Source organism: Macrotis lagotis, chromosome 6, assembly GCF_037893015.1.
Source record: "Macrotis lagotis isolate mMagLag1 chromosome 6, bilby.v1.9.chrom.fasta, whole genome shotgun sequence".
Classification (NCBI taxonomy): domain Eukaryota; kingdom Metazoa; phylum Chordata; class Mammalia; order Peramelemorphia; family Peramelidae; genus Macrotis; species Macrotis lagotis.
The window spans coordinates 159,611,598-159,635,127 of NC_133663.1; the positions used below are offsets into that span (position 1 = coordinate 159,611,598).

At 34.7% G+C, this 23,530-nt stretch overlaps 1 protein-coding gene across 3 annotated transcripts in view; it reads right to left on the minus strand.

The window, feature by feature from the left end:
* ABCC4 (ATP binding cassette subfamily C member 4 (PEL blood group)) overlaps positions 1-23,530 on the minus strand; it is a 273,974-nt gene that overhangs the window by 83,810 nt on the left and 166,634 nt on the right. For all 3 annotated transcript variants that reach the window (XM_074191906.1, XM_074191904.1, XM_074191905.1), the window contains one exon: positions 18,884-18,963. In XM_074191906.1, the coding sequence (XP_074048007.1) occupies positions 18,884-18,963 (80 nt within the window). The remainder of the gene's footprint in view (positions 1-18,883; positions 18,964-23,530) is intronic.

Consider the following 23,530-nt stretch of genomic DNA (forward strand, 5'->3'; position numbering starts at 1 on the left):
ATAATGGTGACAAATACAGAGAACACATGAATTGTGAATTGCCTATGCCTATATTGTAATAGCTGATATTTATATACTACTTCAAGTTTTATAATTTGATTTGCATGCATCATGTTAGTTAATCTAGCCATACCAGCCTTATATGGTAGAAAGGGCAACTACTATACAACCAAGCATACTGAGTCTCTGAGGAGTGCTGCAACTTTACCAAGGCCATCCAACTAATAATAAGGTTATGGATCTCAAACTGAGGACTCTAGAATTCTAACTGGGTGCTTGTTTCTCTGTACAATGCTGCCCCCTATTTTGAGGGGAAAGAAGATATAGTACTTATTTAAATCCCCTCAAAGCACCTTAGAGGACAAAAAGCATAATAAAATGCATGTACACATTTTGTAAGTAATTATATGTATTATTCAAGGCTATTTAAATCGAATTTGAATACCTATAAATCACTTGTTTTTATAAAATTATAAGAATATCCTATGGCTATATAGTGCTCATCATAAACAGTGGGCTTTACATTAAAGTTCTGTTATCAACTCAGTGTATTGATCCTTAGATTACACAAGGTTAGGGAAAATAGTAGTGTTGAAATCTGGTTCTGAAGTTTGATCCTATCCCTGTGTTACACTGGGGCTGAACTAACAGGACAAGGATGAAAAACAGTACAATGGAAAGAGTGAGACTTGTTTTTGTCTTCTTGGGGAAATCATTTAACCTCCCTCCATCTCAATTTTTTTCCTTGTAAACTGGATTAGATGGCCTCTAGGTTCCTTTCAGCTTTTATCTATGATTCTATCATTTACTTTATTTTAGAGGAATGAAAGCCACAACAGCCTGTAACCAATAAGAGCAGAAGTGAAACCTGAATATCCCATTTTCTGACTCCAAATAGTTTGACACTTGACATTTTTTACTTTTTCACCATGTGGGTATTTTTTTAATAGTAAAAGAGACTACATTTTTCTCTGGAAACATTTTCTCCACTTAAATTATCTGAGTTAACTCTAATTAGTTATGACAGAACAAATGTTTTAAGTATTTGGTTGATAATGGTTTTTAAGATGGGTAAGAGTTTGCTGACTTTCCATCTATAGACACAGTCAACTATATTTGGATTCATTCATAAATATGCCCAGAAACTGCCAAGTGAATAAGAGAACAGTTGAATAATCCTCAATTGTAGCAGTATTATTTGGGAGTTTAATTATATGCAGATTTCTAGCAGCATCAATAAAAAGGAAATCCTTATTTTTTCTGTAGGCAATGTCCTCTTAAACTATAAACCTCATTCTGACCACAAATGTACTCGGATAGACAAAATAGATCACTGGTTGGTTGATGCAGAGGAGAGTACAAGAAGGCTTCTGCTAATCACTATGCTACTTTTTATCCTGTCTCTTTTCCTAAGGGCACTTAAACTATCAGTTTAATATCTCAACCAGCCAGTTTTACACAAAAACAGAAATCATGCCTAGGAGGCAACATAAGTTAGAATCAACTTGGTCTTTCAAGTCCAAAAATTAGATGCTATCATCAATTCCAACAAGCTATGACAACTCATTGCTTTCCAATATTAAGAAAATCCATCTTTGCCTGATAGGTTGAATGAACAATAGCAGCAAAGATATAGTTTTCATATTTTTGAAATTGCTCTGACCTCAACACCCCCACCCTTTTTTAGAAGCATAACAAAAATGTTACAATTGAAGTTAACTGTGGCTTTTTTTAAAACTCTATTAAGGATCACATGTTTAAAATTAGTCGTTGACTACCTGATTAGTAAACTCTTTTTGTACATGAAAGTCTCTTTTGTTTATGTGGGTGGGGGAGTCAACAAACCATAGACATCTCAGAATGACAAAGTTATTGTTGAGCTAAAGGATGCTGGGATTCTTTCTACACACTTTCCCTGACTTCTCCACACAATAAAATGCAAGGGTCAGTGGTACTGAGACAAGCAAAGGCCAGTTCCACCCTTTTGCACCTATAAAAGCAATGACCCAACCTATTATCCCCAAGTCTTAGGTCCTTTTTGTTCTCAATATCCAGATGCAGCAACTTTTTTTTTTCTTAAATGACTGAAGACACCTCCTTCACAGTTTCTTGTTCTGGGGCATTTCACTTCATAAAAGCTGTAGTCAATGTGTTTTGTGTGTGGTGAGGAGGGACTGACACATTCAGTGGTGGTCTCAGCCACTGCCTACATTGGTGGCTCAAGTAGTCTCAGGATTAGGGCTTTGTGTGGGATGAAAGGAGATGAAAAGTCAGTTATTTAAGCTCAGTCAAGCCATTGATTTTTTGTTGTTGTTGAGGGGTGTGGGGGAGGAAAGTTTTGCAATTCGGTTTTCCACAATACGGCTGCCCTTCTAGGAGGGCAGCTGCAGGAGGGGTGCACAAGTCCTCAGTATTTCCCAAAAGAAAACAAATCTTAATATTCCTAAATATAGCATATGCACCTTGTCTTCATTTGTATTTATTTTCCTCTTTCTCCCCTCTAAAACAAAAAGCTGATTCATTAAACTAAAGTATCTTATGATTCTAATAGTCTTCTCTAAAAAACAAGGATAATACAGGGTAAAGGCCAAGTAGGAGAAATAAATGTTAGAAATAATTACATATTATGATTCTAACTGGGGATGAGTCTTATGGAAAGACAAGAGATAGCATATTTGTTGTCTAGGAGAATATTAAACTAATGCAATTAATTCTTTGAGGCCTGATCACTTTTATTGGCAATGCCTTCAATAACAAATAATTTTGCAGTTTAAGAATTGCCTTGATTTTTAAAAATCACTAAATACTTTTGTTTACTACTGACAATACACTTCTTTTTGGAACCATATGAAGAAAAGCATGCCAAATACTTAACCCGTTACAACACAAACTACAAAGTATCCTAGAGAAACAAAAATGCATTTTTAAGCCTGGATTTGTTGTTTTGCTGTGTTCTCAAGTTCAGCCTCATTAGAGATTTTTTCATTAAAACTGGGCCAATAATGCAGATAGTAGCAATAGTTCTAAAAGTCAATTTTAAACTGAAATTAATCCAAAACCAATGGATTCTTTCATAATATGAAAAAAATCAACTAAAATCACATCTTTTACAGAAAGCCTTCTCTGAAATCTAGTACTTTCCCCCACCCTCAATTATTTCCTATTTATAAAAGTTTATAGCTTGGTGCACATATTTGGTTGTTTGTTGTCTCTCCCTTTAGTGTTAACTCTGTGGGCAGATTTGTCTTTTGTCTCTTTTTTTAATCACCAGTGTAGGTATTTAATAAATGCTTACTATCTCCAATCTAACTAGTATATCCATTCAGCAGGCTCTACTTACAAGGTAATAAATGATTGAAATCTTGCAGTATTTATGCAAAATGATGCACAAATTCATTGACCAATTTTGCAACCAACTTATACTGGAATTTTCCTATGCATAAGCACCAGTGTTCTCAGTTACTTGCAAGTGAAAGCTGCCACCAACAGGCAGCATCCTATTCTGGTAAAGTGGCAAGGAAACTAAAGTCTCAATCAAGATGATGATTCTATCCTTTCTGAAGTCAGTACGGGTTGAGGTTACACATACAACCATAAAGTAATAAAAGCAATGATGTTAGTGTTCAACATTCTCTGACAATTAAGATAATAAAACTATGACAAATGTTTGCCACACCTGGCTTCATATATAGGTTTACTAACAATATTTTGAAATTAAATGAAAACCAAGTGGCTGAATATGTTGGTTGCCAGTGATCACTTATATGATCATGGATCATTTAATCTCTGAGATTTATCTGCAAAACGAGGCCGGGGGGGGGGGGAGGTTAGACAACCCATCAGGTCTCTTCCAGTTCTCAATCTATAAACTTATGTGTATCTCCCCTTTCTGTCCAAAACTTCTCTTTTCCAGGTTAAACCTCTTTAGTTCCTTCAGATGATCCTCACGTGTTATGCAAGACCATTCAGCACTTTGGCTCTCCTCTAGAAACACTCTCCCTTTCCTTCCTAAAATATGGTGCCTTAATGTACAGAGGCAGAGAAGAAGACTGGGCCATGAGCAGTTGATGCGCTGAGAGATGAAAATTAAATGAAACCTAACCAGCTGAGTTGAAAAGGATAGTCCCAAATAGAGAGAGGAAAAGAGTCATTACTACCCAAAGTCAGAGAAGGAGGAAAAAAGTATTATGACCCAGGATAAATATTAAAAATTTTACATTGACACTTTCAAAAGGAGCTATAGTGTAGCCTACAAATTTATTCCAAAGATTTGTTGATGGCAATATTTTGGAAGCTTTTAAAAAAATAATCACTATGAAAGATACCATGTACATTCTTTGAAATATACTTTTGGATGGGAAATCTCCATGCTAGTTATGTGACTCAAGTAAATTGAGTAAAATTGTTTCAGAGTCACAATAAAACCATCATGAATCATCATTGATTAGAAATATTCTTTGAAGAAATGTAGTAAACTGAGAAACAATCTTTACAACTAATGTTTCTGACAAAGGACTCATTTCTGAAATATACAGATACCTGAGTCAAATTTTAAAAAAAGCCATTCCCCAACTGCCAAATGTTTAAAGGCTATGCAAAGGCAATTTACAGATGAGGAGATCAAAGCAATCCATAATCATATGAAAAATTGCTCTAAATCATTACTTATTAGAGAAATGCAAATTTACCCCCTCACAACTCTCAGATTGGCCAATGATCAGAAAGGACAATGATCATTGTTGGAAGGGTTGTGGGAAATCTGGGACACTAATACATTGTTGGTGGAGCTGTGAACTCCAACCTTTCAGGATAGCAGTCTGGAACTATGTCCAAAGGGCAACAAAAATGTGCATACCCTTTGATCCAGCAATACCATTACTGGGCCTCCTGAAGAGATAATGAAAAAGGGTAAAAACATCACTTGTACAAAAATATTCATAGAAGCCCTGTTTGTGGTGGTAAAGAATTGGAAATCAAATAAATATCCTTCAATTGGGGAATGACTTAGCAAACTGTGGTATATGTATGTCATGGAACGCTATTGTTCTATTAGAAACTAGGAGGGATGGGAATTCAGGGAAGTCTGGAGGGATTTGCATGAACTCATGCTGAGTGAGACAGGCAGAACCAGAAAAACACTGTAAACCTTAACAGCAACAACCTTGATGGACTCACTCATTCCATCAGTGCAACAATCAGGGACAATTTGGGACTGTCTGCAATGGAGAATACCATCTGTATCCAGAGAAAGAGCTGTGGAGTTTAAACAAAGACCAAGGACTATTACCTTTAATTTAGGGGAAAAAAACTAAGATCTTGTCTGATCTTGCTTTCTCTTTTACTTTATTTTCTTTTTTAAGGATATGATTTCTCTCTCATCACATTCAATTTGGATCAATGTATATACCATGGAAACAATGTAAAGAAGGGCAAATTGCCTTCTGTGGGGGGTGGAGGGAGGGAAGTAAGATTAGGGGGGGGCAAATTGTAAAACAAAACAAATAAATCTTTTTAATTAAAAAAAGAAAAGAAATATTCCTAGAAGTCTTCTACTGAAATTTTTCTTCAGGATGTATCTTAAAAAAGATTTTTTTTTAATTTGTTTAAGGCAATGGGATTAAGTGACTTGCCCAAAGTCACACAGCTATGCAATTATTAAGAGTTCAAGGTCACATCTGAATTCAGGTAATCCTGACTACAGGGCTGGCGCTCTGTTCATTTGCCACCTAGCTGCCCCAGGATGTATCTTTATCAGATTCTAACTCTTCACTTATTACCCTTATAGTGAATTAAATATTGGAATAAATCAAGTCTCTGACCTCTTCATCATTTTAATATATCCTGCACATGACTAGGAAATCATTCTGTACATCATTGTGCATAACATTATTCAAATAAACACTTTGTGTCAGATTAAAAACTCCTGTTCTTGAAAATCTCATTTATTTCATAAAAAATTTGATAGTAATTATTTTCCGCTATATAATGATCACTCATTTTTGAACACATTTTTACTCAACAAATCTGCTAACCTAAGTCTGGCAACTTAACATCAGAACTGCTCCACCAGGTTGATTGCTATGATTCCACTAGATCAAACTTGTGGCCCCTTCAAAATTCATTATATTATGACCAGATTAGAATTTAATTGTGAAATATATTTAGTCCTGTCCAACCCTTCATTTGGGGTTTTCTTGGCAAAAAAGTGTAGGAGTGGTTTGTCATTTCCTTCTTCAGCTCATTTTTTATATATGAGGAAGCTGAGGCAAATAGGATTAAGTGACTTACCCAGGGTTACCTAGCTAGTAAATGTCAGAGACCAGATTTGAACTTAGCACAATGAGTCTTCCTGACTTTAGGCCTGGTACTCTGGCCTGGATCAATAGTTAATTGGTGATTTTTTAAAATTAATATACAGCTACAGAGATCCATTTCTTTTTCAGTTCTACATAATGTACTAGATGACTTCTGAGGTCCTTCAAGCACTAAAGCTAAGAATCAAAATTATTTGCTTCTAAAAGTAATACAAGAAAATGAACCTCATAAGTTCATAGACATCAGGGATCAGTGATTTCAATTTAATGTGAATTTCCTCCACCAATGCTGACAGTAATCCGTTTATAAACTAGTAGTGAAAATGAAGAAAATCAAATTGATTCATTTTGTATCACCACCAACCTTCTGTGGTAAACTAAGTCACTCAATGACACTGAGTTAAGTTGAGAAGTTCAATTTTCCTGCTAATTGTTCTATCCTTATGACAATCTGTTGTCCTTTAAGGACACAGGTAGCTACCAGGAGTATGTTCTGTTATCTCTGCAACACTGATCATCCTTCAACAAAGTATGGGTGGTTATTGCTGTTACACTAACTAGTTGTTCAACAAGTGAGCTTACCAATGTGACAAGATGGAAGGAGGGGTTATGCATTCCAAATTTCCAGTTGACCATATTGTCCCCCAACTCTATAATGCTTCTGAATTTGTAACTAATCATATTGTTTTCCCTATTTATGATGCTCTCTTCTAGTTTTGGATAGTCTTTTTTGTCTGTAAAAATGAACAATGGTTCACTGGTTAGAATACTGGGTCTGTTGTCAAGAAGACTCGAGTTCAAATCTAGTCTCAGACACTAGTTGTCTAACCCTGTACAAATCACTTAACTTCTGTTAGCCCTAATCCACTAGAGAAGGAAACGGAAAAACTCCAGTATTTGTGCCAAGAAAACCTCATGTGACAATCACAAAGAGTCAGATGTGCCTGAACAACTGAAGAACAAGCCTTACCTGAAAAGTGCTCAAAACTTTGTGCCTCAGTTTACCTTAATTTCGATGGCAACAATAGATAAGTGTTAGATTATAACAATAAATAGACTACTCAGCTAGTCAAGTCAGAAATTAGTCCTTCCTTACTCCAATCTAGCATTCTCTCTACTTGCAACTTATATAATGAGATCTCATTTTGCAATCAAAATACACTACTGCTTCTACAGATGTTTTCAGAGTTCTCAATAAAAAAGGATTTAACATGTCTGTTTCTAAAATATTACATGTTTTATATTTTAGGAAAAGCCAAGTGATGTGGAAGAAAACAGTGATTTTTAAAGTGCTAAATTAAAAGTAACTACTTAGGAAGAGATTTGTTTAATTCACTGACTAGAAGATTATACACTAAATCAGAGTATACATGTTCATTTCAAGCTGCCACTGATTGTCATTCATAGTCAAATTTGGCCAGTTTAGAATGTGTTTGAGAAATGTGGAATGTAATTTTAGGGACCAAAACATTGGTAATGGCTGTTTGTTTTTTTTTTTTAACATGGCTATGGCAACTCGCTTTAAAAAAAAAATCTTAAATCTAAATTCCCATTTAAGTCATACTACAAAATAATTAAATTTGTTTAATAAATACTTGATCAAAGAAAAGAGAAAGTAATATGATACAGCAGAAGGAGTTCTGGTTTTGTAGTCAATAGAAATCTGCCTAAAAATCTACCTCTGATAGTTGTGTGACAATGGGCAAGAAAATGATTTCATAACTCTGGGAACCTGCATTTCTTCATCTGTAAAATGGGAAACAATCAGGAATATACATATACATATATACATATAAATAGTATTATTGTGGGAATTAAATGGGTGAAGATAATTCTTTTTGTAAAGTGGCAGAGGGAGAACTTAAAAAATGTTATAAATACTTGGATAAATTGTCATTTAAAAGTAATTTTTATAAAATTTAGGGGAAATTTCATTTATTGCAAATGGAAATGAGAGTATGGACCTGTGAATAAAGAATTCCTCTATTACTCCTAGTCTTAGAGAACTCAGAGGTTAAATGACATGCCAAGGGGTCATAGAGTTAGTCTGTGTCTGACACAAGATGAAAACCCAAATCTTCCTAGTTTCAAGACTAGTTCTCTATCCACTAGGCCAGGCTGACTCTATGGATTTAAGTTATTATCTCTCTCTCTCTCTCTCTCTCTCTCTCTCTCTCTTCTAAAAACTTGTTTGGCATGAAATCTATAAAGAATGCATGGAGTGTCAGCATATGTATTTTATAAAATACTAATGCAAAGTTGATCTTCCAATTTAAAAACACAAATTCAAGAAAGTCATTGCCTACTCCATAACTTACACATAGCATATAGTTGGGGGGTAGGAAGTTTGAGTGGAGAGAAAAAGGGAGGAAGTATGGACTTGTGATTCTATTAACTTAATTTACTTAAACATAAATTATTTTATATAGGTTTTATTTATATAATTAACAATATAAAACAATTCTATATTTAATATGATATATAATTTTATATTTAATATAATATACCCATATACAATATAATTTAATATTCAATCCAATATAAATTATTTAAATATAAATTTATTATTTACATTAACATTATATTATTTATGCACAAGAACTCTTATTATACCAACTCACGGAACCAATGTAGACTGTAATGTAATGTAATTATCTCCTTTGTTCCTCACACCAACTGCTATGTCTTGCCATAGGATTTCAATGCCTCTGAAGGAGTGAAGTTGATGACATTGTGCAGCTCTGCCACACTTATATCCAAATATTTTATAGTAGAGTATAAACTATACTATGCTCCCTCTTAGGTATTATTTTACATAGTTATAAAATCAATAGCTCAGAAATATATATGCAACAATTTTTGAGTTCTATTCCACCATAGATTTTATAACTCTGGGTTATGTATTTAGATATAGTTTCCTTTAATACCTAAGATATTTATACTCAACCCCATCCCCACCCTCCAATTAACTGTGTAAGGAAGTGATTTAGACAGTCAGATGCTTTGTGGAAGATGGACTGGGGCAGTTAGCGACTAGAGGCAGGGAGATCAATTAGGAGGCCACTGAAGTAGTTCAGACAAAATCAATGAACTTCTGAATTAAGGCAACAGTCACTTGAGTGGAAAAAGGGGGTCAGAAATTTTGTGAAAGGAGAATAAAACAAGATTCAGTAATTGATAGGATACAAGAGTTTGAGTTTAAAAGGCTGCAAATCTGGGTTGTTGGAAGGACAGTGATGCTATCATTGTAAATAGCCTTGGACATCACGTGTCTCTGTTTTTCTTTTGTTTTTCTGGCAAGGCAATGGGGTTAAGTGACTTGTCCAAGGTCACAGAGCTAGGTAATTATTGTCTGAGGTAGGATTTGAATTCAGATCCTCGAGACTCCGGGGCTGGTATTCTATCCACTGTGCCACCTAGCTGCCCCATCATCATGCATTTCTTAATGAAGCTCAAGTGTACCTTTGATTTTGGTTTCCACATAAGACTGATGACTTAGCTTGAGGTTTCAATCCCCCAAATCACCCATGGGGTGAAAAAAAGTCTACCTAAACTGATTAATTCTTCAGTTTATAATATCTGAGGGAAAGTTACATTTTTAAAAATTCACATGTCAAAACAAATTTGTATTCATTTACTATGCTTTATTTTTAGTGAGAGCATGTACTTATACCCTAGATTTAAAGAAATCACTTTTAATTTGCCTATGAAGTAAAACCTGATTATTTTATAATCAGATATCTTGATGTGTCCCTTATTGATTCTGCTCAGAATTAAAGTCTTTAATTCAGGGAACAAAATGTATTTTGGTATTGAAATAGGTAAACACATTCACATTTAACAGCAGAACAAAAGTGCCAGTTGATGTATGTGGTTCATATATAGGTTAATCTGTACTTCACAATGCTTAACGGGGAAAAAAGAGATTAAAAAAATGGCAATGTGATACATTTAGGGGTACTGGGGAAAGGAAGACAGTATTAACCTCTTTGAATTTTAAAATGTTAAATAAATTTTGTGATAAATTATGAAGTAAAAAAAGAATTGGCTTATATATAGGATTAACATTAATATCAGCAGGATTCAGTAAGAGTAGGTGTAAAAGTAGGAGAGGTAGCAATTATCAGACCTCTAAGTTCACAGAATAAAACCGCAGGGGGAGAAGGAACCTTACTTAAGTAATGAAATTAAACTGCCTACCCCATAAATGTAATGTACCTCCTCTATAACATACCAGAATAATGATGATTAATAATAATAACAATAATAATCGTGATGATGATAATTGCTAACAAGTTCTTATGTATCAGACTATACTAAGCATTTTACAATTTCTTCTTTAATCTGATCCATCCATTCTCTCTATATGAATACTTCCAATGAAGACACCACCCCACAAAGTAGTTCATGTCAATAAAAAATAATTCAAATTGTTATATAAAGAAGAATATCCTGACAAATGTCTTCTTAACAATATTGAGTTAATAGCTGTCTTCTAAACACTGGTTCAAGCTCTGCTTTCTGGGGTTACAAAGAAATCAAAATTTTCATCTTCACTAACTCTTTTCTTTTGGTTAAACCAAATCTCTTGTGGAATGGCTTCACGTCTTGCCTCCATCCTGGTCATACTTCTGCACATATTCAAGATTAGCCTTCCTAAAAGGCCCCTCCAATCTGGACACACAAATGGATACAAATGAATTCAGTTTAGACTTGTAAAACAGCCAAGTAGAATTATGTACTAAGAAGTTAGAAATTCAGGGGAAGAAGTTAGGAGTGGTGACTTGCATAGTGATAACATTTGAAACCAGGGAGTAGATGACATCATGAAAGGAGAATGTAGATAGAGAGAAGAGGACCTAGAGGAAAAATCATGATAAAAGGGGTGAAGAAATGATATACAGTCAAGTAAGAAAGAAGAATCAGTGGAAGTTCAGTATCACACAATTCCAAGGAGGAGAGAGTATCAGACAAAGTAGGTGGTTCCCAGAGTTAGATATTACAGAAAAGATGAGAATGATATACATATATATGTTTATATATACATATGCATAAATATATATAACACCGATTACATATTAAAATAATTTTTAACATTTTTAAAGGTTTTTTATTCCAAATTCTATCCTTCCCTTCCCCTTGCCTGAGACAATAAGCAATCAGATATCAATTATACATGTGCAAACATGTAAAACATTTCCATATTACTCATTTTGAATAAGAAGATAAATGCAGTGTTTTTTTTTTAAAAAGACCAAGGAATCTGGCAACAAGGTCATTCATAGCCTTGAACAAATAAGGTACTAAGAGAGAATAAAGAAATTTGAAGACAGATGTCATATTATCAGTAGTCCAAAAGTGAGTGGATTAAGTGAGGCAGTAAAAATTGTGATAAAGTAGATAGAGAACTGGAATAAATGAGTTCAAGTCCTGGCAAGGAATCCCCAGGTCAGACAACTAATCTATGTTTCACTTATCTGTAAAATGAGTGTGACATATGAGAAGAGATGATTGCCGGAATAAAAATATAAAGGAAATGGTAGAGGTGAGAATGAGGAACTGTGTGAAGGGGTTCAGATGGAAAAAAGAAAAAACATTCTTACAGGACTCAAGGATTAGAAGAGTACCAATAGGAGGTAAAATCATTGGCAGAAAGTGAGGGGGGGTGACAAGATAGATAAGAGTTGGGGGACCTGAGTGGAAACATAATTTGGAACAATTGCTTCAGGAGTTGTAAAAATGTCAGTAAGAGATGAGTAGAGAATAACTGTGCAGCAATGAAGGTACTGTTGTAGCTGGATAGCAGATATAATTAGAGTTTTGATCAGAGTTTTAGAGTGAAGGCTGGGGTAGTAGGTCTTGCCTCTAACACAGTCTGTGTAACAGAGGGTCAAATATTTAACCTCATGGTACTCCAAGACTATATACATGAATCATCAATCAGTTGCTTATTTCCATAGCTGGAAAGTTCCTTAGGGCTGGTTCTTTACCTTGGATAAGATCACAGGACTAAACTAATTCATCCTTTTAAAACAAATATTAAAAAAAGGTTTTGCCTCTTTACATCAGTCAACAACACCTACTGAATATGCTCCAGTTGGAAAAACACAGAGACAACATTTTACTGGTACCAGATTATAAAGAAATAAAGATAAAATAATTCTTATGAGGATCTCTATTACAGTCCCAGTTTGGTCTATTAGATTGTAAGCTCCTTGAGGGCAGGGACTGTGACTGTCTTTTGCTTCTTTTTGTATCCTTAGCACTTGTAGTGGCTACTTACATAAATGTTTGATTTAATTATTGATTGCTAAATATTTCAGGTATTTAATATTAATGTGAATTTTATTGACTCTATGCAACCTCTACTTTTCCTATATTTTTAATTTAAGGTGATGGGTTAAGTGGCTTGCCCAAGGCCACACAGCTAGGTAATTATTAAGTGTCCGAGGCTGGATTTGAACTCAGGTCCACCTGACTCCAGGGCCAGTGCTCTACCCACTGTGCCACCAAGCACCCTAAGGATGACCTGTTTCTAAGATGAAATTCCTGTTTCAAGATTTAACTGGTTTCCAGTTCACATTTTTCAGTTAAGGTGAATAGTAGACCTATTATATTTAATTGTTTTATTAGCTTTCTCTCAATGGGTATTGGTAATGTCTATTAATAAACTTTTTTTAATCTATGAATAGTATTTCTTAGACTGGTTGATTGTCTAATTTATAAAAAAATACTATTCATTTTCAAAACTTTGTTAATTTAAGAAAACAATAACAAAATACAAGTTTGAACAATAATATGATAATATGGATGTATACTGCCAGAAATTGGCTAACTTCTCTGATAAGTGTAAGGCAAGCCTGAGGTGTTCACCAAAAGCCAACAAACACATATCCTTCTATGACTTTTTCTTTGGCCTGTAAATTACACTGTCAACTTTGTGATTATCTATATTAGATCACAGCATCATAATATTTAGAGAATGGCCCTTAGAGATAGGCTAATGCAACTCCTTCATTTTTTTGAATTAAAAAACTGAGGTCCAAGAGTTCAATGACTTACCTACCCAAAGTCCTATCTGTAAGATTTAGACTCAGGTCCTCTGGAATCAATTCTAGTTCTTTTCATACTGTGTGTGTGTGTGTGTGTGTGTGTGTGTGTGTGTGTGTGTGTGTCCTCTTTAAGAGCAGACATACACAAATATTTCAAAAACATAAGAGAACAACTGATCTCCCCTTTCTCAAAGAGAAGCATTAAGTGTTCTAATTCTTAAAAATTATAAATTTCAGTTTAGCATAGATAATTAATCTTTAACTATGAAAGAGCGGGAAACAGTTCTATTTCTAGGCCAGAGTTACTTGTATATATTACTCTATACTCTGCCTTTAGTAACAGAGAAATTATCTTAGAGGCATCAAGCATAGAAACAATGAGATCTCTTTTTTCTGATTCTTTATAGAACTTCACCAAACCCATTTGGTCTTGTTGTTTTAGTCACCGATCTTCTATTTCCTGAAATAATTTTGTTGCTTTTGGGGGACTGAGGTATATTGGCTAGAGTGCTAATAAGTGGTGACTAGAGATTTTTAGGTGTCCATGGGAAAAAGGAGTACCAAAAAAAGGGAAATTAAGCTGCCTCTCATTCTTAAAAAAATTTCTTATCACATTTTATCCATTATGTATATGTACACACACACACACACACACACACACACACACACACACACACACACAGGCATATACCCTATATATATAAAACCTTTTGAAAGGGAAAATTATTATTAGCACTGAAAGTTTCTCACAGCACTTAGCACAGAGGTATTTAATAAATACTTATTGCTTAACTCCTGGTCAAACCACTTGGTAAAACAGAAAGAGGAAACTATCTCTGGGATCCTTTGTTCAACTCTGGACAGTCCCATGCTTACCTGGGAGCAAAAAAAAACACTTCTGAGTGATGATGATAGTGACAGCTTAGATCCAAATATTCAAATATAAAAAAAAAAACAGATCAAACCAAAAGATCTCTGTCATCATCTCATTAGAATGAAGCAATCAAACATGTGCTGAGTTTAAAATTACATACTTTGTAATAGTTTTATTTGCCATTTACTTCAAGGTCAGAAATTCATGATAAAGGGAATTTTCAATTCCTATAAAACATGAATTCTCCTGCAGTCCAATCCTGGCAGCTAGGTTTTCTGGGACTCTGGAAGGTATGCAGGTATTGGTAGGTATCATGAAAATGACAAGTCTATGATGAAGCCTGTCATCCGAAGACCAGGCAAGGCATGTTATCTAAAGGTTTAAAGGTTGTCTACCTGGTGATGAAATACCTCAGCCAGAACAACTCCTATGGAAGGAATCACAGGCTTTATAAAAGAGCTGTTAAATTTTGAAGGACATCAGTTGAGTGCTGAGTTCAAATGTGTCCTGATACTTAAGAAGGATTCATCCTTGGTCAAGTCACAATTCCCTTGGTCTTGGATTCCCTCATCAGAGAGGGTAGTATTCTCTGAGAGCAAAACAGAACTGAACGAGCTCAAAGGAAGTGTGAGATACATAAGTTTAGAAAATCCACCCCAGGTGTTCACATGGACTATTTATTTGTGCCTGACCTATGATAGAGAAAACCATATTGGTCTCATCAGCCATAGTCAGAACCACTGCAAGGGTTTAACATAGTGATATCATTTTGGTCCTTTTTGAGAATGAAGAACAACCACCAATCATAAAATGAGGTCTCAGGTAATCCTTTTTGCTTTAGATCTATGATCTTCAGCTAAGGAATTTTACAAATGGAGCAGGAGGATTAAATTGGTTTGCCAGAACTTTGTACTAGTAAAAGCATTAAACACATTAAGGAAATTAGGAATTATTAATATACTGAGGAGTATCAAAAACTGAATACTATCCAGGATTGATAATTAGTTAAAAAAAACAACTATCATAGCACAATTTTATTCTAAGTTTTATGCCAAATGGATAGGGTTAATTCCTTTTATGAGTGAATAATCCTAGTTTATAGAGTCAGTTTAGAATTGTTATTTCCTAATTTGCCCTTAAGAACCCCCAGAAATTCCATTCAAGGTAATAATGTGGCTTTAAATTAAATCAGTGACATTTAAATTCCCTAAAGGGCAACTACATGTCCAACCAGTTTTTATCAAGGAAATGCATACAACAGTTTCTATCTCTCATTCTTTCATGATCTTCATTCATCAGTTTGAAGGGCTCCACTTTGGTGTATTCAGCTGGACAAGAACAGCTCAAGATTCCTCATTCCTTAAAGAATCTTATTAGAATAGAGTAACAAAATGTCTCCAAATTTAAATAGAAAGTATTATAAAGAGCTAACAATTAAAAAATCTCTACTCACATCAAAATGGATATTATTATCCATCAAATGCCTGAGGGCATTCTAAAGGGATAGATAAGATAAACGAATAACATATCTATTTCTACTTTCTATGTGATTGGGAAAGTATAGTAAATAATAAATAACTTGTTTATTTCTTTCAGTTATTGGATTGGATCACAGATTTAGGGCAGATTTTATTATATAGGTATTACTATACAGATGAGGAATCTGAGAATTATGGAAGGTAAATGATTTGTCCAAGTTCACAAAGGGCAGGACTTATACCCAGTTACTCATTCTTCAGAGCCAGGTTCTTGCCACTGTTTTTTACTCCTGGACACCATCAATCCATAATCCCCAGGACTAAGCTATTGTGAGCTTGACTTGCCTTTAACAAAACCAAAGGCTGAAAACAGGTGGCACAACTCCATGTGGAGAGAGGTAGGGTTGCCATTTTTACCTTGCCTCCTACACTTTGTCAGCAGTACTCCCTTAAGGTCAGTTAATAGAAGTCTTATTACCAGGACATTTCTAACATGACTAACAGGTTTGAAGGAGGAGAAATATGAATGAATATAATGTATCTGACTTTGAAAATAATTTTTTTAAAATTCTCTGCCTGTTGAAATCATGATTTCTGGAGGATTACATGATTTTATTAAAGTCTCTAGAATGCCATTTGTTGGTTTTGGTAGCCTTTTTGACCACATCAGCTTTCTTCTTAGGTCAATTAACAATTTGAATTGAGTGGACTTTTATTTGAGAATAATTTTATGGTTCAAAATATACACTTACAAATATAGTGACAGAGCAGAAAAACTTCAAAATGATTGTTTCTGGAACTCAGGATAATAGTAAAAGGACCACTTATTGAATGCAAATCCTCTAAAGAAAAGCTTCTTCACATAAAGTAAGAGGAACCAGTTGCTGCATTGTTTATTAAGTTTCACTTGATTCTTCCTGACAGCCATTTAAACAATGAATGTTGGGAAATGTCCCTCAAAGAATCAACAACAATGGGAGGGATCAAAGCTTTTATATTTAGCTAATACTGTTTTAAAAAGAAGAAAATATTTCTTCCTGAAGGGATTATGGGAAGCCTTATTAAAGACACCTGCGAACAAAACAGGTGACAAAAGATCTTTATCATAACTGATAACTGAGTTATCCTTAGTACAAAACCTCTTTCTCAAAGACAATGCCTGTGATAGGCCCTTGCTATTAAATATGAGATCAAGAAAATGACATTGGTGATATTTGCCAATGATAGTTTAACCAAGACTGTTGACAGATGAGAGATCTAGCTCTTTGTAGCTAATTTAATAGCCCAAAGCAAAATAGGCACATTATTTCCTCATTCTTTTTGGAATATTTTATGAGGGCGATCATGCATAATGTTAAATATGGCAATCATTGCCCTATTTAAAGAAGTCAACACTGCCTCATTTTAGAGTTGCAAACAAACAGAAGGCCTTCAAACCCTTTTGTTTATTATTTAAATGAATCATGAATACAGAGGAAAACTGTATTTTCACCTGTGTTATGTGGAGAAGTACAGGGTCTAGGTTGAGACTTCTGAGAAGTAAATTAAGTACCCACAACCAATAAGAAACACTTGTGGGAAAAGGTCTTGAGAAGCTCTGGTTCTCCTAAAACTCTGAAGAGTCCGGATTTATTTAGTTTTGGTAAACATGAAAGAGTTCAACACGATAACTATTTCAAGTAAGGTATCTATTGCTATGTTCCTATAGGACAAAGTCTATGGCTTTAAGGCAAGCAAATTAGATGAAACTAATTTTCCCAAAAAGAAGTAGAATGAACTTGTGGATAGAGGTCTAGTTACGGTGTCAAAAGAACTGCATCCATCAATCACTTAGCACATAATAAATAGGAGTCCATAGATAAGACATCTGACCTTTGGGTACCCAAAGCAATATTTTAGGATTATTATTTACAGTTGAGTTATCAGCTTGAATTGACTCAGGTTGTTTCCAATTTGGGAATTCTCTTTATCAATGTAATCACAGAACAGGACTTATCCTCACAAGATTCAAGATAAGTGATTTAAACTTTTTTGAGTAATAATTTCAGAAGAGCTTCTAACATCCTTCAGAGAAATTATATTATGGAACAACTTTTGAATATAGCAAAAAACCAAACCAAACCAAACCAAACACCCAACAGAATATGACATAGAGCAATGATAGCCTTACTTCAGGGTCAAAGTACAACTTCTTTGTTAGCTACTAGATAAAACATTTATTCATTAGCATGGAAGAAGAGAAGAGGCTCATACACATTAATCATTAACAGATGCTTACTAAATTAAATCAGTCCAAAATCTTTGAAAATGTTAATGGAGGTATTTCATTTCTATGAAAACACCAGGAAATGCAGACAAAAATACTGTGATTGGAATCACTGAAAAGAAGATGCCATAAAAATAATAGAAAGGCTATCAGTACTCAACTATGATGAGATCAGAAACTCACAGATTATTTTTGAAGCCTCAAATTCATAGATGAAACAAAAGTTTTAGAGAAGAAAAATTCTTTGTGGATTTGTTTGTTTTCTTAAAGATATTTCAGCTATTAATGTGTGAAAAGTACTGCCTAGAAAAACAAAAAAGACATTTCCTGATGTAGCTTTCATCCTGTACTCAATTACTGGATCAAATAAACTTGGCCTTTCAAGGCTTGGTACCTGCAATAACTACTTTCTATTGTTCCTGTTAACACAGTATTATTTTCATCTTATTATTACTAATCTCTTCTTTGTAAGGAACCACACCTGTTTTCATCCAAAAATGGTGCAGTAAATATTTGGTCTTTGTGGTAATACAATGCATAATTTAGTTAATCTAGGCTATCTTTCCGTGCGAGGTGATTGTTTCTGTATTATGAAATGTGTTCACAGTAAAGCAAAACCCATGCCAGATATCCCGGAGGCAAATCAGGAGCAACTTACTAAGCATGTAGCTGTTATGAATTGAAACCTTGACACGATAGTGTAGCCACGCCTACGGACCAGTTATTACTCATGTTAACTTACACTTGAAATTACAGCCACACCTTTCTCTTACAAACAAGACCTTTTATTAAACTAAAACTACATACTGTAAGATGATTTTTCTCTTAATGAACAGGATTTACAGAATTAGCAACTCATTTGGTCTCTGTTTAGGAATCCAAAGTCAGAACCATCTCACCTGTATGAAGTCCATAAATGTCAGAGGCAGCAAATCATCCAGATGGCCAATGTCTTTGGAGAAGCGATTTAAAATTCTTCCTACAAGAACAGGATATGAGAGAAATTGTTTATTTCCCTTGATAGAATCTCTTAAGAGAAATAATTCAGAAACAAATCAAAACAATATTTTAAATGCATATGCATTTAATATATTATGCATTCATCTGCAATAATCTAATATGAATCATAAAGAAGTAAAAAAGTGGATTTATAGTTATGATCCTAAATGGGGTAGGGGGCATTGTTGAACAGCAATTGTAACACTACAAAAAAGAAAAGAGGTGATTGTTAAAATACTAAATGGAGGAAGGAGGAGGGACTGCAAGAAGGGAGAGAATAATAGTTCTGTCACAAATTTAAAAAGAAAAAATCTACTATGATAAATTTTTATAGACAATTATAGATAATTTTTTAAAAAGCTACTAAAGCTGGGGCTTTTGGTCAGGTATTAAATAAGAATAATAAACAACAAATCATCTATAATCATAGTTATGGTGTTTCTTTAAAAGTTGATTATCGTATTTCCAACTCAATGTGTCCCATTTTTTTGGGAAATAGAATATGCTGCATTTCCATGATATTGGTTTATCAGTCATTATTTATTAATTTTTCACCCATACAAACAAAACTTATTATTAAATCAAATAAGGTGGCTTGAAGAAAAACATAAATGCTGCACAGGAATTACTCAATAATTTAGGATCACTACTTATCACTGATTTTTTCATTCAAGTAGAACCCAAGAAAATGGGATCTCATAAATGCTTCAGTGATGCCAGACTACAACTGCTTTTTTCATAAATACCTGTTCTTTCTAACTTGGTAATTAAAAACAAAGCTATAGACAAAAAAAGATAAATGTTTTAATTCACCGAATACCTGAAAATAACCTGTCTGCCCAATTCTTTAGACTTCCTTTTAATATATATTTCATAATGGTTAACAGCTCTTTGTTTGACTTTAAAGCCAGTTGCAAGATGATGAGGTCCCTTCCCTACGATTCTGGAGCAACTAACCTCAGAATGAAAATATTTTTAAAGGAAAGGAGGTGTAGCCTCCTTTATAGAAGCTGATACAAGACATCCTTTAACCAAAATCAGATGATAGTCACTATGCTACAGAAAGTCTGCTGCTGCTGCCGTAACTGCTGACAGACTGACTCTCTGTCTCTGGCTCTACCCTAGCAACAGTTTTGTTATGGCCACTTTGAAAGGCTACCTGGAGAAGACCTCTGCAGCCCATTTCTTTTCTGCAGTGACTAGTGACCTGGTTTCTTTTGTCCTCTATCTGCCATTAATCACATACAACCATCTGGGCAATCTGGGGCAAGTCACTAGAAGTTCCCTGGGTCTCATTGTCTTTAAGCAGAAAAGGATACATCAGCTTCCTTCTATCTTTGAAAGGTTATAAAGGGGGGGGGAGATGTCTTTGTGTACAGCTAACACTATATTATGTAGAAGAACTTTCACTAGACTACTAAATTAATTCAAGTGATATTAGGGGAAGTTTGGCTTTTATAAAAACAAACAAACAGACACACACACATACACATATATATGAGTGGAAATTAAGAACTTATGCTCAGATTAATTCTAAGAATGAAGTCTGCAAAATATTCTGAAATAAATTTAAGGGGTTGAGGCTGTGAATAAGAGTTTTCCCCTCATCCCCTTTTTATAGAAATCAAGTTGGTTTGCTTCAAGTTTTATTGACCAAAGAGTAGAGGTGGTAAATTTGTGGGTAAATTCCCCATTAATGATGTGCAATCTACCACCATATGAAGGTAATATCCTTGATTGACAAGAAAATACACTCAACTGAGATAATTCCTTTCAAAAAGGAGAGAGAGAGTTGGAAGAAAGAGAGAACTTATAGGTATGGATAAGGGGAAAATAAGCAGGGGAGGTCATGTGATAGAAAAGACTCATTTGTTGTGACTCCTTAATCTGAATTGAGCCATTAGTATATACAGGTTAAAGTGACGAAAGTTTGATATTGATGATCCAATAGAGACACAGGGGACAATTATATATGATAAAAATGGTAGGCGTGTGTGTGTGTGTGTGTGTGTGTGTGTGTGTGTGTTGGGGCAAGTGGGTGAGGGGGTCATTTTGGGGATACGAAAAAAGAACTACTATATTTCCAGGGTCGGGAACACTCTTCCTAAGGTCCAATGGCACAAGTTAGTTTAGTTCCTGATATAGCCTGTCCATTAGGGTCTGAATCTAGTGTTTAGCATTTGATTTCTAGGTTAGGATCCTGCTTGCATCTATGGACACCTGGAGGAAAATGCAGAATTGGCCTCATTCTGTCAGATTAGGAGGTAAAACTAATGCTAATGGGAATCAATCCTAGACTGGGCTTGTTGGTCTCTTTGTGAGGGAGGGTGTAGCTCTGAGGCACCAATTATTTGTACTAATAGTACCCATGAATAAAGGAAGTACTCTCATCATTGGAAATGCTTTACTAGACAGATTGACACCATTGTAAGGTGGATGCTTGCAGATCCCATTTAGGATATGAGAGGATCATAGATGTAGAACTAAAGGGGATTTAGGAGGCAGTTTAGTCTAAAGACCAGAGGAGTAAGTGACTTGCCCAAAGTCACAAAGAGAGTGAATGACAAGAAGCAGATTATCTGATACCAGAATCAGTTTTCCACTGTATCTCAATACCTTTTCAGTGCTTTAAACAGAACCAAGGAAATGGAAGGAGGAAGAAAGATAATCGAGTGAGAGAGAACTGTGGAGGAAGGCTGAAGTTGGTGCAATATAAGAATTTCTAACAAACTGATCCTTCTGAAAACTGTATAGAATAAACTCCCAATTATTTAAGGTGGCCAGGCTGAGGTTGGATCATGATAGGTAGGAGATAGTACAATAAAGATTTAAGCTTAAGGCAAGAGTTGAATCAAATGACTTCTAAGTCTGCTCCCAATACTATGACTCTGCTTTCACAAATACTAATAGATAGCTTTTTAAGATAGAGACATGAAAGATTATCTTGCCCTATTCACTCATTTGGAAGATGAGGTTCAGAGAGAAGTTAAGTAATGTGCTCAGGTGACATGGATATTTTTATAGTAGTTATCTTCTGTCACTGCAAAAGGTAAGACATTGATGGGGCCCTCCATATTTTAATATATAGTAATAAGGAAGGAATATGTAATAAGTCAATGTTTATGTAATACAGTTACTCCCCCCCCAAATTTCTGGTCCCAAAAGTCACTATTGTCTTTGCTAGCTTCTTTTTCATTGCCAGGATCTGAGTTTGGGTCATTCCAACCTTCTTTCCTTACTCTATCTTCTGGCAAAACTACTGACTTGTACTTAGACAGTGCTTAATATGTGCCAACTGAATAAATGATTTTACTTAATTCTCAAGACTTTAGATAAATAATAGAAATATAATAATAATAGAAGTTCTGCTGTTGTTTAAGAAGTATGTTTAAGAACCAAGGTCATCACTTTCCCACTGCTTCTACTCTTCTACCTTGTTCACTTGAATCACCATTCTTCCCAGTCATTTCCTTTATCCATTGGTCTTGTCAAAATGGACCTCTTTTTTGTTTGTTTGCCAGAAGAAAGAAGGGATAAAGGAAACTAAAGAAGTTTAACAAACAAACAAATTTTCTATTAGGGAGTTCTCATTCAGAATGTTTTCTCTCCTCCCAATGAAGGCACAGAAAATCATTCTTTTATCCAAATAAAATCTTATAAATTTAGAGATTTTTGGAAATAGAAAATATCAAATTTGCCTATGAGTATTCATTTATTTATTCAAAAGATATTTGTTAAAAATCTGTGTACAACAGAAGGGTCAAACATGCAAACAAGATTAAAATATAATTGAGAAATATTCTGGATCCTTGGTTTAGTGGTCCCCATTTCTAATAGAGATTGATACTGTACTAGGAACTGCTGATCTTGTGTAGCTTACAGCAGAACAGGGATAAGATCCTACCACAGACTCTATTACATGAGAAGTATATTAGAGTGGGAGGACAAAAATGTACTGTATTTCCCCATGTATAAGACAAATTTTAATTTGGGGGCTTGAAATTTGAAAAAAAGTATTATATAAAGTTATTGAACTCAAGTTTTATTCATCATAAAATTCTTACAACTCCTCATCACTGTCAAAACTCCCATCCATTGACTTGTCCTTATCCACGTTTGATGATGAATCACTGTGTGTGGACACATGCTTAGTCCATTTCATTTCATGACTCTGAAGTACCAACTGTGTCCTCCTTGGAAACAGTCACTTCCTTTTCATCAGCAATTCTTCTGTACTGAACCACCTTTGTGGACACAGGAATTCCAATGGCCTTTGCTCTTCAATCCATCTCTTCAAATTTCTCTCTAACTCAGGCCATTTGGCTGACTTCCCTTTCATGGCCTCCTTCTACTTTGACATTTTCAGTAGGGTTTCTTCTTCCCATAGTCAGTCTTAGATTATTTTCTCAGTTGGAGGAGGACCATGATTGCCACTCACTTTTAACTTGAATGTATGTACTGTATGAAAATCTTTTCTGTGCCATTCCTGGCCAGAACATGACAAAAATGTAACCTAATATACTGGTAACAAATGTGAAACAATGAGC